The sequence below is a fragment of the Macadamia integrifolia genome, chromosome 14, assembly GCF_013358625.1.
Source record: "Macadamia integrifolia cultivar HAES 741 chromosome 14, SCU_Mint_v3, whole genome shotgun sequence".
NCBI classification, from domain to species: domain Eukaryota; kingdom Viridiplantae; phylum Streptophyta; class Magnoliopsida; order Proteales; family Proteaceae; genus Macadamia; species Macadamia integrifolia.
In genome coordinates, this window is record NC_056570.1 from 10,406,579 (window position 1) to 10,421,179 (window position 14,601).

A 14,601-nucleotide genomic window follows, 5' to 3' on the forward strand; every position below is an offset into this window, starting at 1 on the left:
GTGGACTACAACCTCTTTATTTTGGAGAACCTGGATTTCTTCTTCTCTCCTCAGATCTGAATAGCAGTATGGTAAAGTATTAAACTAAATCCTCCCCACCTCCCTTAATCCCTATTATATATATTGCAACCCATTGACGTTGAAGTCTGCCTTTGCCCTTTGTTTATGCCTATTTTATCGATTGTTGCATATCTAATTTGGGTGTCTAGATGGATTTGTGCTGAACCTAATATTCATATGTCGTTTGTTCCCTTCCCCATGTCCCCACTTGAAACTTGAGTAAGAATTTATGTGTTTTTCCATCTAGATTAATATTGCTTTTGGCTACTTTGTTTATTAGTCTCGCTTTATCTTGCATGCTTAATCGTGTTTGCTGAGATTCTTTGGTCTTATTTACCTAAGCCCCTTGAGTTAACCTACCTAGTTATTTAATCTTGTAGGAGACCTAGTCATCTAGGAACCCCCCTACATCACATAAAACCCAAATAAAGTAAAATGGTCAACAAAAACGCCTAGGCCTTCTTATCAATTGTCCCCAACTTGCTACCGTAAATAGAGAGGTTTCTTCTAAAATCAAAGACTTCCAAAAAATATAGAGGACTTTTAACTAATAAGAATTTATTTCTTTGTTGGTGTTTCTAAGCTCTTCCCCCTAAAGTTAAGGATAAAGCAAATAAGGCATGAGAAGGAGTTCAGTTTGGCCGGGTTGGTTTAGGGTGATACCATTTAATGCAGTCTCGTAGGAAGCTATGGATCAGGAGAGTCAAGACACACTCTTCTAGCTGTGCAAACGATTACCACGAAAACAAGAGAAAGAAAAATATAAAGGGGAAACATCAACTATCATACTCTTCGGGGAACAATAGAGGATGGAGAAAAGCTATGACTCTTTTAGGTTTAGCGAAACTCTTCTAGGTCTCAAGAAGTCAAACTCTTCAAGGTTCAAAGTTCTCAAATGAGTAATCAATTCGTCAAATCTTCACTACTTTCCAATGAGCAATGCTCTTACATACTACATATATATATATATATATATATAGAAAACTGAAACTCAATTGAAAAACTTAATTTAAGTTATCCTACGCACAGGTAGCCAAAGTTGGCTCTTAGGCAGAATATTTACATTAAAATTAATAAAACAAAACAACCAAAACGGACTACCCGTAGTCATTGCTGATATGTTATCTAAGGTGTTGTCCATGTGCTAAGATCATTCAGTAGTCCTCCATATCCATGACTTCTCACATCATGTAATTAAAGCAATGAAAGGGAACTAGAAAATTGTTCAAGCATGCTTCTCTTAATCTTCCAATTGTAGTGTCAAGTCAATGGAAGAGGTAGAAACACAAAAATCAAATAAGGTAAAATGGTCAACAAAAATGGCTAGGCCTTATCAATTGTCCCCAACTTGCTACCATAAATAGAGAGTTTTCTTCCAAAGTAAAAACTTACCATAAATAGAGGACTTTTAACTAATGGGAATTTATTTTTTGTTGGAGTTTCTAAAATCTTTCCCCCCAAAGTCAAGGATAAAGCAAGTAGAACATGAGAATGGGCTCAGTTTGTCTGGGCTAGTCTAGGGTGCAGATTTGTCCTGCATCAGTGATCCACCTAGGTTTTCTATGTAGATTGGTGATATGGCAATTTTGACCTTTGGATCATAGTTTTTAAGGCGCTGCTAAGGCGTCGCCTTACCAGCGCCTTCGCGCTGATGCGGTCTAGAGATGGTAAGACAGTGCTCCGCCTTACGTGAAGTGGCGCCTTATGTTTTTTTTTTTTTAAACACATTTTAAAATTACTTGATAAAGATTCCGAATATAGATTTTTTATTAGTAGGTGTATGGTTTTGTTAACACTTGAGATGTATGGGATCAACTTTACTCCACCAAAAATAACCAAAACAAACAAAACAAAAACACGATTCACAAACAGGGTTTGGATTTTGTCAAGGGTTTTAAGAAAGGGCTTTGAGAAGGAATCAAGGAACAAGGAAGAACCACTGATCCAGGCGACCATTTTGCTCCGGCAGCGATGAGCTTTATTCTTCTTTGACAGGAGTAGAAATATAGTGGATGACCTTAGGGTTTAGGCACTCATTTTGGCATCATAGAGGTAAGTATAATAAATACTTATATTTTTTATGTCTTCTTTTCTATATATTTATAATTTTGTTTATAATTATGTATTTATATTATATGTTAATATGTTATGATGGTTGATGATTGATGATTGATGATTGATGAAGATGAACTTAGTTTATTCACTTTATTGATTTGTTTTCTTAATGAATATCTTACATTGGTATAAATATGAACTTTTAATATTTATTTAACATATGAGTAATAAGATTCAATTAGGATTTGAGCCAAATAGATTGGTTTTATAAAAAAAATTACACAGGAACGCTTTAGTCGATAAGGCGACGCTTTATGCCCGCCTTATCGCTAAGGCACTCCGAAAGACCCTCAAATGCCTCCATCGCCTTACCGCCTTAAAAACTATGCTTTGGATATCTAGAGAATGGTCTGGTTGGCCACTTTCCAGATTTCATATATACACTCCCATTATTGTCATGCACCCTCTTGGTAGCCCTAGGTTTTTGAAAGCGTTATTTTGCCACTTGGCGAATTCCAATTGAGGTGAAACTTTACATGTGAGCATTGAACCTTTGGGTCTACCTATCTACAAAATTTCAGCCCCATTAGGTGTGCTATGTTGTACAAGAGATTTATATTGCTGTCCTTAGAGATACAACTTGCATGCAACTCCAACTAAAGCTTAACATAAATCTCTACTTCATCTTATAGAAGAAAAAGAAAATCTCTTCTATTAACAAGAAAAAGTTGCATAATTGCATCATCCGATGTTTACTGAATGTATGCTCTTGTTCCAATATTTTAATCATTGATTGTAGCCATGACTCATGCAATTCTACTTGCCCTTCAATAGTCGATGGCCTTGAATGTCCTTACTGTCTTTTGTCTATGACAGGTGACATTGGTGCTTTATGCTGCTGGTTGCAAATCTTGTAATCAGGGTGCCTCTTTAAAACCACATGTCACAAGAAACTTTATTCATGACTGGTACTTCGTAACAAGCCTTGTATCTGCCTTAATTTGCATCCCTAATGGTTTAAATTTCATTTCATGTGTAAGAGCTCTTTATGTGAAAGCTTGGATTGGCACTAGTAAATTTATCGGAATATCTTGTTCAAATTTCAAATGTTTTATATTTAGTTCCAGATAGGAGGTTCAATCATTATATATATATATTTTCATGAACATTCTATTTTGACCTTTTATCTTATCTCAGAGCCTAGAAACTTCGCCTGGAATTGAGTGGTTAGAGTTTTATCCCTATCATCTTACATGATTGCTTATTTTCAATTTTAGAGTATGTTTGACTGTTTTATTAGCTTATTTACATTTCCAGTATGTAAGTTATATGTAGACCTAGTGTTTGTAACAAATTAAAAGGGCTAGTGTACAACATCATTCAGCGTATAGTAGAAAACTTGGATCAATACCACAAGTACCATTTTGGGTGTTCTTTTTGTGAAAATAATTTATGGATTAGGTTTAAAAGGTAAAAAATAGGCTGCACACAAAAAATCAGACCGAAAAACAGTTTCTATGCCTCAAAACCCATGCCTAGAAAAAGTACATGGTTCTATTTCGATTTCGACCAGGGTCGAAACCAGGAACCTTTAACCTTGATTAGAAGAAGCTGGTTCTAGGGTTATCACGAATAGCCAGGAAATATGAAAGTGCTAAAAGAAAGGAAAACAAATAAATGCTTATAATTAATAATTGCCATTAAACGTAGGGAGAGGCACTGTAGACTCCCTGTGCCTACCTATCTTGGCATGCTCACATGCTAAACAATTTAGCCAACCTTGTTAGGCATTGGGGCAATGTTGTTCAAGAAAGATGCATATAATATTGTCTGTGATGTGGGTCCTACATGTGGGCTTCTTTAGAACATGGGTCTCGATTGAAATAACCTAGAGGGGGGTGAATAGGTTATACTAGTAGATTTTAAACCTTTTCGATTAATGATTCCCAAATGTGATTATAAATTAAAAACTACGGAATGATAAAATAGACACAGTCACACAACACCAAGGTTTCTAGTGGTTCGACTCAATCCGAGTCTAGTCCACTCCTTATAAGTTCCACTTGTAAGGTATTCCATTAGCTCTTCCCTTACAGTACAATAGGTAGGGAAGGAAAACCTTTACAAACTCTTTTTAAGAATAAGAGGATCCGTACAACCACTTTATAGGATGAGAGGGTCCTACACACTTGTTTGAATACGGTCTAGAACAATGTGTAAATAAGATGTTCAATTATAGAGTTAACCTGACTCTTGGACAAAACGAATTTAAAGTGGAATAGAAAGGTTTAGAATTACCTCTTGTGTAGTGTGTGAATGAAATGCAATGATATAAAATGATGCACCTTTGAAGTCTTATTAATGCTTGCAATATAAATGCCAAGATAGTGTAGAAGACATGTAGAGAGACTTGAGTTCCACTTGAATGGAAAATGAAAAACTTGAACTCAAGAGATGGTATAGATCAATCTCAATTCTAATGTTCAAATAATGCTCCTCCAAAGTTAGGATTAGCTTTTAATTAATGAGTAGCATTAGAGGTATTTATAGGTGAGATTAGGGTGCTAAAATAGGCAGAAAATCCCACCCAAACGGTCATAATTTGGGTATCCCGGTTGATCTCCAATAGTGCCGATCAACCTCCAAAACGAGCTGTTACAAAATATGGCCATTGGAGGGTGATTTAAGAAAATCAGTCGTCATCCGGTCGACCTCTACTTTGGGCGGTCAACCTCCACTTTGCCCGGTCAACCTCCACTTTGGCCTGTCGACTTGCAGATGATTCTGCCAGAGTCATTTCTGCAGAATTTGATTTTGACAGGGCTGCCTTTGAATGACCATAACTTGGTCATACAGATTCTGATTGGGCTGATTCCAAGTCCGTTGGTTCCATAACTTGAAAGCCTACAAATCTCGTGAAGAGATCGTATTCTGATACCTAGTCCCTAAATACCCAAAATGCCCTTGAGCACAAAAGTACTGTTTTTCACAGTAAATGAAGGGGCTTCTTAATTCCGATGTGTTCCTTATGACTATGGGTCTTGGTCCTTGCTAGGATGATATGACCTAGGGTCATTCTAAGCATGATATATGCATATATGATTCATGTGTGTGTGTACAATTACAAGTAAATAGGACTACTACTTAAGGCATCTTGTGTATGGTCTTCATTCTTCTTTGTGGTTTGTCTTCAAGAGTCTTAATGTTGACCTTGCATGTTTGTTGTCTTCAATGTACTTCAATTCACTTTAAGCTTCGATATTTTGAAGTTTGATACCGTTTGATACCTTCTTCAACTATTGATACCAACTTATTAATTCTTCTCATTTGATGGTTTCAATCTTCACTCCATTTGCCGATTTGGCTATTTGACTTGAAATCTACAAAACAATACTTGAAGGAGAATTATGAAATACCTTTATATGTTTGTTATCATCAAAACCAACTATAGGAGGCCTGTCCCTAACAACGATCTTTAGCCAGAGAGTGTATCACATACAACGGAAATGCATAAAATATATTTTTGGGGGGTTAGTTACAGGACAAGGAGTCTGTTTTGTTTTTCTGGGTTCTTGTTCTAGTTATTTGAATTGTGTGGATGGATCTATTGTTGTTTAACTTTCAACTCCTAGTACAAATAGGAGTTAATAAAGGGGTATGGGAAGGCTGGATTTCCAACAGACAGAAATACACAGTACTCTTCCGCCCCCCCCCCCCCCCCCTCATTTATTAGATCATTTGGTGCTTGCTGCCATGGTTGCAATAGTTGGGTTACCAACAGACTGCTAAATATTCAGTCGGTGCTTGCTGCCTTGGTTGAGATTTCTCTCAGACCTTGATGACATGATGCTTTTTAAGTCGTAGTGTGATGCTTAATGTATTGTCTGTTTATATCTTCTTTCATGACCCTTCTTTCTTTTCTTTGGCTGATTGTCCTTTGAGCTAGAGCTTTCTCTGAGCTGCTAAAACCATAATTGCCAAGCCCTTTTCCTTTCCTAGGATCAACTTCACATTAATTCTAGCCATTAGATGTTTCTTGAACCCTTTGATCCTTTTCAGAGGTCTCAGTCTCCCTTCCATTTTTATTATTTTCCAAATTTAATCAGCACTGGGATCCTCTCTTAGCTTTTTTCTTCTCAATCCCTAGCCTTTTGTCGAGGCCCGATATCAAGGATAGTCCTTGAGGGTAACCAACACATCTTAATGGCTGAAATGCCCTCAAAGTAAAATGCTCACCACAGTGGGAACCAGTCACAGTCCATGAAAGATCTTAGTTATCTCAAGCATAATGGAATACTTATGATCTGGGAAAAAGCCCGATTTACAAAACTTGAATACTAGTTGGAAACCTCATTGGCTCCTTTCTTCAATTTCTGGTAAGTATCCATTAAAATTCTTTTTGGTAGTGTTCTTTATTACAACAGGTCTAAGCGGTTATAAGACCTACCGAGGAGGATCGTTAGATAATGTTAGGACAGTGCTTAGTTTGCTTTCTTGGTGGAAAATTGGCCATGTCACGAACCAGATCCAGATGTTAGGTGAGGGTACAGCCCTCATAGAAGCTGATCAAATGATAGATAAATTCCAACAAAGCAAATAAAGGGGGTCGGCTACATGGATCCGATATTGAAATTAGAAAATAAAGAAGCCCAAAAGAGGTTAAAATGAAGAAAAATTGAGATAAGAGAAGAAGGTTAAGCAGTAGAGAAAGATGCATCACGGGAACATCCCTATAAGCATAGTTGGCATGGCACCAAGGCGAACCAAGGCGGTGGAGGGTTGTCTAAGCACTTAGGTGAAAAGGCGCCTGCCTTAAGGCAAACAAATGTTATTTTTTATTTTTCCTATTTTCTAGCATTATTTAGTTAGTTTTATATACCTTGTATCATAAAAAATAAGATTAAGCCACATCAAGTCATTAAAAATCAAAATTTAGCCACATCAAATCATAAAAAATTAACATTAAGTCATATTAAGTTATAAAAAATCAACATTTAGAGAAATGCTCGTATTCTATAATAATTTTGACTGGTCAAATGATTTTATTTTTACATGAGACTTTTTGTATTAGTTATAACATAAAACCAACTTTCTAACAAGTCTAAGATTACTTAAATCTGAGTTGCAATGACAAAGTTATGCTTCGGTCAAACTTATTTTTAAGTGCTGCGAATACTGTTAAAATTTCCTGAATGAAAATAATTTTATGGATAACAAAACAAAATATTATTTTACCGGACTGTTGGTTTTTAACAATGTTTTAACATGATAGAATTTATAAAATTTTCATAATCCCAGTATTTAAAAATTGAAAATCACCCCTAGAACTGGGGGTTGACTTTTTGTTCTTAGACTGGGGGTTGACTTTTTATCCTTTTGGAATTAGATTTTTAAACTATTTTTATTGGATTCAAATAAGGGGTATTTACTTATTTATGAATAATATCTTAAGTAAATGAAATCATTTACTTAAATGATATTTGGTATAAATAAGTGCTAAAACACAAGGCGACATGCAATGCAACAAGGCGATTGTCGCCTAGGCCCCAGGCAAACCGCCTGGATGCCTAGTTGTCGTCTAGGCGACACGTTGACATCTATGCCTATAAGGGGTCAGCAACATGGGTCCTTGTCCTCCGCAAAACTCTATCTGAAGTCATACTAGGATCGAGCCCTACCCTATGCATATCTTTCCGAACCACTTTGTCAATAGTCATTTTAGGCCTATCCCTACCTTTTCTAGTTCCCTCCAAATAAATTTGGTCACTCTTCCTTACTAGGGAATCCATAGGTCTCCGTTGAACATGACCATACCACCTTAACCAGCTCTCATAGAGCTTGTCCTGAATTGGTGCAACCCCCAAATCATTTTTAATATAATCATTCCTTACCCTATCTCTTCTAGTCTTCCCACACAGCCCTCTCAACATTCTCATCTCCACTACACAGTTTATTTAAAGTACTCTTTTTGACTTCCCAACACTCTGCTTCATACATCATAACTGTTCGCATAACTGTCTTATAAAATTTTTCCTTGAGTTTAATAGGTACTCTTTTGTCATATAGCACTCTCGATGCACCTCGTCATTTAGTCCACCCAACTTTAATCCTATGGTCAACATCATCATCTGTATCTCCCTCTTTGTTAATGATGGACCCCAAGTATTTAAAATATTCACCCTGGGGTAGTTCTTGTTCCGCAAGTTTCACCACTCCCTCCCCTCCTCTCGATTGACTGAAGGGGCACATCATATATTCAGTTTTCGTCCAGCTTATCCTAAAACCTCTTGATTCCAAGCTTGATCTCCATAGCTCCAGTTTAATATTAATCCCATCCACGGTTTTATCTATCAGAACAATATCATCGGTAAATAGCATATACCACGGAACCGAGTCTTGGATGTGCTTGGTTAGATCACCCACAATGAGTGCAAACAAATAAAGACTTAGAGCAGATTCTTGTTGTAACCCAACTGTGATTGGGAATTCGTTACTTTGATCCTCTGTTGTTTTGACACTCGTCACCACTCCCTCGTAAGGACATGTACGAGGGAGTGGTGACAAGTGTCGAAACAACAAAGGGTCAAAGCAACGAATACCCAAACCAAATAGTCGACCATTGTCATAAAGCTCAAATAACTCCTACTAGTGGCAATCTAGGGCATGTCCTAGTTAAACTTCAAATCCAACTATCAGAGACTCAGAGTTCACATCTAAAATTTCCTATTACATTCATCTAAGAAAATAGAAATAATAACCACGAAAAAAAATCTTCGAGTCGCCCTCGAACTTGGCTCCAAGCATACCTCCAATCTCAATAATCTGTGTTGTTAAAATAATGGAGTGAGTTTGACAACGCGGCAAGAAAGAATATAGTAAGAGTACAACATAGTAGCAACAACAAAAAATCAGAAAGGTTTAACAAAATTGTAGTTTCTCACCAAATAACACTTTTGGAAAATACCATTATTTAATTTCACACTTTGACTCTTTAGCCAGCATCAATGGAAACATGTTGCCACCGGCCATACTCTGAGAGAGAAGCCGGCCAATCACCTATAAGTCACCATTTCATCCCTGCGTATACCACTGATACTCACTTTTGTACAATGGGTATCCAACTCTCCAATTTCCATGGCTCCACGGATCACTTCCTCCCTGGTGGCAATCACAATCCATTTACCCTCAAACACTTTTTATTTTCAACTTCATAAAATTACCTTTTGTAAAATGACCTTTACACAAAATCATCTTTTCAAGTTCACTCTTTTACTTACACTTGTGAAACACCGATAAAATAGTTATATAAAGATTCCAAAATCACCTTCATAAAACACATCACATAGTAATGTTCATTTTCACCCAAATTGCAATCACCTCCATAATCACATGTCATGTATAAAAAAACACAAGTAAGCATACACTACATATTTCAACAGTACAAACATATTACATATCAGTCATCACTTCATACGATCATACCACACACCTGTGAAGTAATACCTCTATAATCCACTTACATCTGCTTGCATGTCTCCTACTTCAACCTTTTGAGTTTTGAGGGTTCAAATCAGTTACAACTTACAATTCGTACATCCTCCATACCCCATTTTCCCCCAAAAGTCAACAAAAATCAAACCCAAAAGTCAACCCTCTTAGACGAGGGTCAAAGTCTAGGAAAGATTAGATAATAACCCTTCAAAAGGTGAGAGTGATCCAACAAGTAGTTTGGGAGTAATTTAGAAATCAGTGATCTCTCTCGGGTAGGTATCCCAAAGATAGAAAGACTGAAATTAATTTCAATACGACTAACCGATTGGTCTGAAAATTAGAATAGATCTCAGATTCACTAGTTGGAATCAAAACCCTATGGTTTTATAACAGTCCAAAGGCTGGATGAAATCTAATTTTGAAAACACTTATAATGGGACTCCATTTAAGAACACAATTTTGGTATATGAATGTTTATGAATTAACTCTAATCCACAAATCAGAATAGACTAACAATATAACATCCCCCAATATCTTGTCCAAATACGACTAAATATTGGATCCCAAGGAATACCCTAGCCCTAAAATAAATAAGGTTTCGATATGGGAAGACCAGATTTTGAAAGCTATAACCATAAATAAAGTCCAGCTGAATCACTGAATTATTAAGTTAGAATCAAAGCTAAACCCCCAAAGTTTTGGGTGGATACCAACCACTAGTTTGAGTTGTGATTTGATATTGTAATGTAGGTATTAGGGACAAAAAACCAGCTCAAGAATCAGAAATTTATAACTGTGTAGACTTACCTGATGTAATGGATCAAACACAGGTCGAAAGATCAACCGAAAGCAAGTCCAAAAGCCTCCCTTCCCCAATTGCAGTTCAGATTACAGCTAAGAATTCATAGATCAGAAGTTTTGTGAAATCAAGAAAAGGAGAGGATGATTCTTTAATGCTCTCTCTTGTTCTTAGATCTTTCTCCTTCTAGCCTTCTCTCTCTCTCTTCTTAGAGTTCTCTCTCTCCTTCTTTCTCTCCCATGATCCTCCTCTTCTCTCTCTTCCTCTTCGTTTATTGCTCATGATTCCCCCTTTTTTCCTTCTCTTTCTTTCGACATGTTTCAACATGTTACGACGAAATTTTTACCAGAATTTGACCCTCTTCTTAGTTTTTTCTCCTAGGAGTGGGAAACTTGGGGAAACAATGAAGATTTCCATTTTTTGCCTAACAAAGTTGAATCTAAGGGTGGTTCTTGCTTCATCTACATAAGAAAGACTGCTTGGACCAAAAAGGCAAGTCCTAACTTCCCTAAAAATCAAATTTTTATTTTATTTTATTTTTTTATATAGAATATACTTGTAAATAGAGTATAATTATGTAAATTTTTTATGTGTTACTTAGGAGGACCCAATCTACACATTCACGGTGGCCGAATTTTTTTTTGCATGTTAATGCTTTTTTTTCTATTTTTGAAAATGCTACCTATAACAAATTTTAGTCAATAACTCAGCGTAATGATTACCGAACCATTGGTTCACCATACAAGTATGACTTCGTGTTTTTTTTTATTTTTTATTTTATTTTTTATGAAACTAATGCTGTGAATGTGTTATAAATATCTAAAATAGGATGTACACAAAAAACCAGGAAAAAAAAAAACACTAGTTGGGGGTTGAAACCTAAGTTTCTGCCAAACCGGGCAAAATTCCCTAGTTTTCTCGAAATTTCCCAGGTTTCGACCGAAATTTCGGTCTCCCCAAAGGGTCAAAACCCGATACCTTGAACCTTGAACTCAACTACAACCACTCTTCCTTCTCCAATTTGGACTCCTTCCCTCTCTCCCACGATTTGGCTAGATACCACCACATAACTTAAGACAAAAGGAAAAGAAAAGAAAAGAATCTTTAATTAACGTATATCTTGGCTAATCCCGTATGCGTAACCTATACCCAATAATATAGGCCCATAAAGTGGCCTTCCACCCCAAAACTTATTTCTACTAAAATAATCACAATTAGATATTAAATATGCTTCACCTCTCTTTTTTAGGCTTATAAGATTTGAACCTCTAACCTCTCACCCACTTAGGTCACAACCACTAGGTTAACACTAATTATTTATTATGTCCAGTTGTCCACAAATCAAATATAAATAAAGAACTAAAGTACTCTTTAATTTTCTAAGTACTTTATTCACCTGCATGCCATCCCATATTCATTTGCCTCAAGGATTAAACTCTACACATTAGGATATAAAAGAAAGAATCACAACAATTTACGAAATTACCATCACAATATAAAATTATGAAAATACCACTAGGCTGAAAACATACTCTTAGGTTTCTAATTTCTGAGGCATTACAGGACAACTACCAGATAGTCTTAATGAGGTTAACATTTCCTCATCTATGGAATGTTCACATATTAAATATTGCAATGGCTGTTCGTTTGATTGATGACAACGAACGAGAATTGTGATAGAGAGAAAATAAATCAACAGAAGAACAAATCTTAGCAATTATATGTTTAGTTGTATGAGGACAACTTCTCTTACGAAGGCCAATGGAATATGAATTTTCCTTGGCCACCAAAGAAATTCTAAAGGCTGGCTGGTCCAAAAGGGGCAGAAGGGGCTAAGACGACAGTGGTGGTCATACGGTTGGAGTGTGCTTAAGCAGGTGCTGATTCTGGACCAGTAGTGTCATCCAAAAGAGGAAGGGAAAGTGGAAATTGTCAAGGTACACCCCCTGACTTATTGACAGACATCAGCTTCCAGTACATGGCATGAAAATTTGAAAAATAAGCAGATCTTTTGAGGGGTGTTGAGAGGGTAGGTGGTGGTGATGATGGTGGCACCGTGGGACATGATAGATAGATGACTGGAAAAATTCAGAATAGAGGTGAGCATAGAAGGACCGCATTGTTTGCTACCGCTTCACCTAAAAGCTCGAACTTGCAAGGAAGAGAAGCATAGATGTATACATCAACACTCCCCCACATGTGGAGGCCATCTTGGCACCGTGCACGTGCCCACACGACACTAACAGAAAATAAGTGGGGGAAAACTCCCTTTGGCACTTCCCAGGAGTCAAACACTCGACCTCCTTGCTTTGATAACATGTTCGCTACTACATCACCCAAAATCTCAAACTTGTAAGGTAGGGCAACCTAGATGTATACATCAACACGCATAACCTTTTTGTGCACCTATATTTGATGGGCCGGAGGCCATGGTCGAATTCATGCCAGACTTCTGGGAAGGTGAAGTGGTTCCCAATGGAGATGTTGATGAATTAAATTGCAGATAGCATCTCATTTGTCGAATTTGGAGAACACCATCACCGTCAGAGAGAGATCGGTCTATCGTCTGAGTGATTAGGGTTTTAAAATGGGAGGAGGAAAATGGAAAGAGGAAGAGGAAAGGGACAATGAAATAAGAAGGGTAATTGGGATTTTCCAAAAGGGTAGGGAATTTTGGGGGTAAAAATGTTAATCGTTCATTCTATCAGGTTAATGGTTTTGGACTGAGACCGACTTAAGTCATAAAATACATATCCTAAAACCGAAACTGAACAATTTACTAAATAGTCATTTCGGTGTTGGGCTTAGTTGGTCAAGTTCGGTTGAGTCCCCTATCCACTACCACAAAAGAACGTGGTAAGCAACATGGTTCATTTTTGAGTCCTGTATACTGGAGAAAAATAATTTAACTGCATGAGATATCTTTCTGGTATGGTGAATGTGACCCAAAAGACAGACATCTAAATAGGAGGAGGCAAAGAAAGCTAATGCAAATAAAAAATGATAGAGGGAGGGTTGTTGGCCATTCAAAACTGACAAGGGCATTTGGCTGATAAGGAAGTACGGAATTATGACAAAACCACCCTTGATCAACATGAAATTGAAGTAATTTGATGGAAAGTTGGGTGAGAAGAGCATGTTTAAGGCATGAAGGGATGAAAGAAGGGCCTGACAACCTAATCTCATGGTGGAAGGACTTAGGCTCCCAAATATAGAGCGCGTTCAGTTCCACTCAGGCCTTGGTTGCTCGAAACTTCAGGTGGCACCTGCACAAAACGACCAAAAGTAGGAGGGTTCGGTCATGGCGAAGTCCGATGTTAGGGCCACTTTGCTTATCATTTTGTTGTGGGGTATGAGAACCAGGAGTTTGATGAGCAATCCCATTCGAAGAAGGGAAAATTAAATCCATACTCATCATTAGATAGAAAAACTTTAATGGGAATTCAAATTGATAAAAATCTCTTTGTGCTAAGGGGCTCAGTCAAGACTTACCCGAACAAATAAACAACTAAAAATGAGAGCTTTGGTTTCGGCTCATCGGGATAGAGCCAGGAAAAAGAGAGATTTTCGTTGTTTGTGGATCACTCGGATAAATCAATGATCGTGAAAAATGTAATATCATAGTTTAATCGATTAATACATGATCTGTACAAAAAACAGTTACTTCTTAATTGTAAAATACATGCACAAATAGCTATATCAAATAGGTTGGACAATAAGGGCCGGAGAAGGGCAATCACTCATTTTTAAAACCAGCATTCTGAAGACTAAAGAGTCGGGCGGAAAAGGGGGGAAAGCTCTCCGTTCCTAGTTCTCAGGTAGTGAATTCTCTGGACCAAAGAAATCTTAGATGGATTTCAACTCAGCACCTTTTTGAGATTTTGAGAGAGTTGCTCTTGAGAGCAAGTAGATGAAAGTTGTAGCGTGTTCGAGGGAGTTATTGTTATGTTGGCCTCTATGGTAGAATAGTCAAGGAGGCCTTAGAGGTGGTGGTTTACCCAGTGGCGGATGTCAACGTCCTCTTATCTCCAGCTCGTGAACTTAGCCAATACAAAGGTATATGATAGCACCCAATTATAAACACTGATGAAATTTAGAACCTTTTTTTTATTAAGTTTTTCACTCTGGAATGGGACAAAATATGAATAGGCCTAAAGATTTTGTATTCTGACTGGCTCCTATATGTGACTTTCGAT

The 14,601-nt window shown here is 37.1% G+C and overlaps 1 protein-coding gene across 1 annotated transcript in view; it reads left to right on the forward strand.

Annotated features, from left to right (window-relative positions):
• Positions 1-20: 20 nt before the first annotated feature.
• The window catches only part of LOC122061982 (delta(14)-sterol reductase-like), a 37,094-nt gene continuing 22,513 nt past the window's right edge, over positions 21-14,601 (forward strand). Inside the window, exons 1-2 of the mRNA XM_042625591.1 lie at positions 21-71; positions 2,992-3,083. Coding sequence (XP_042481525.1) covers positions 69-71; positions 2,992-3,083 — 95 coding nt within the window. The 5' untranslated portion in view covers positions 21-68. The remainder of the gene's footprint in view (positions 72-2,991; positions 3,084-14,601) is intronic.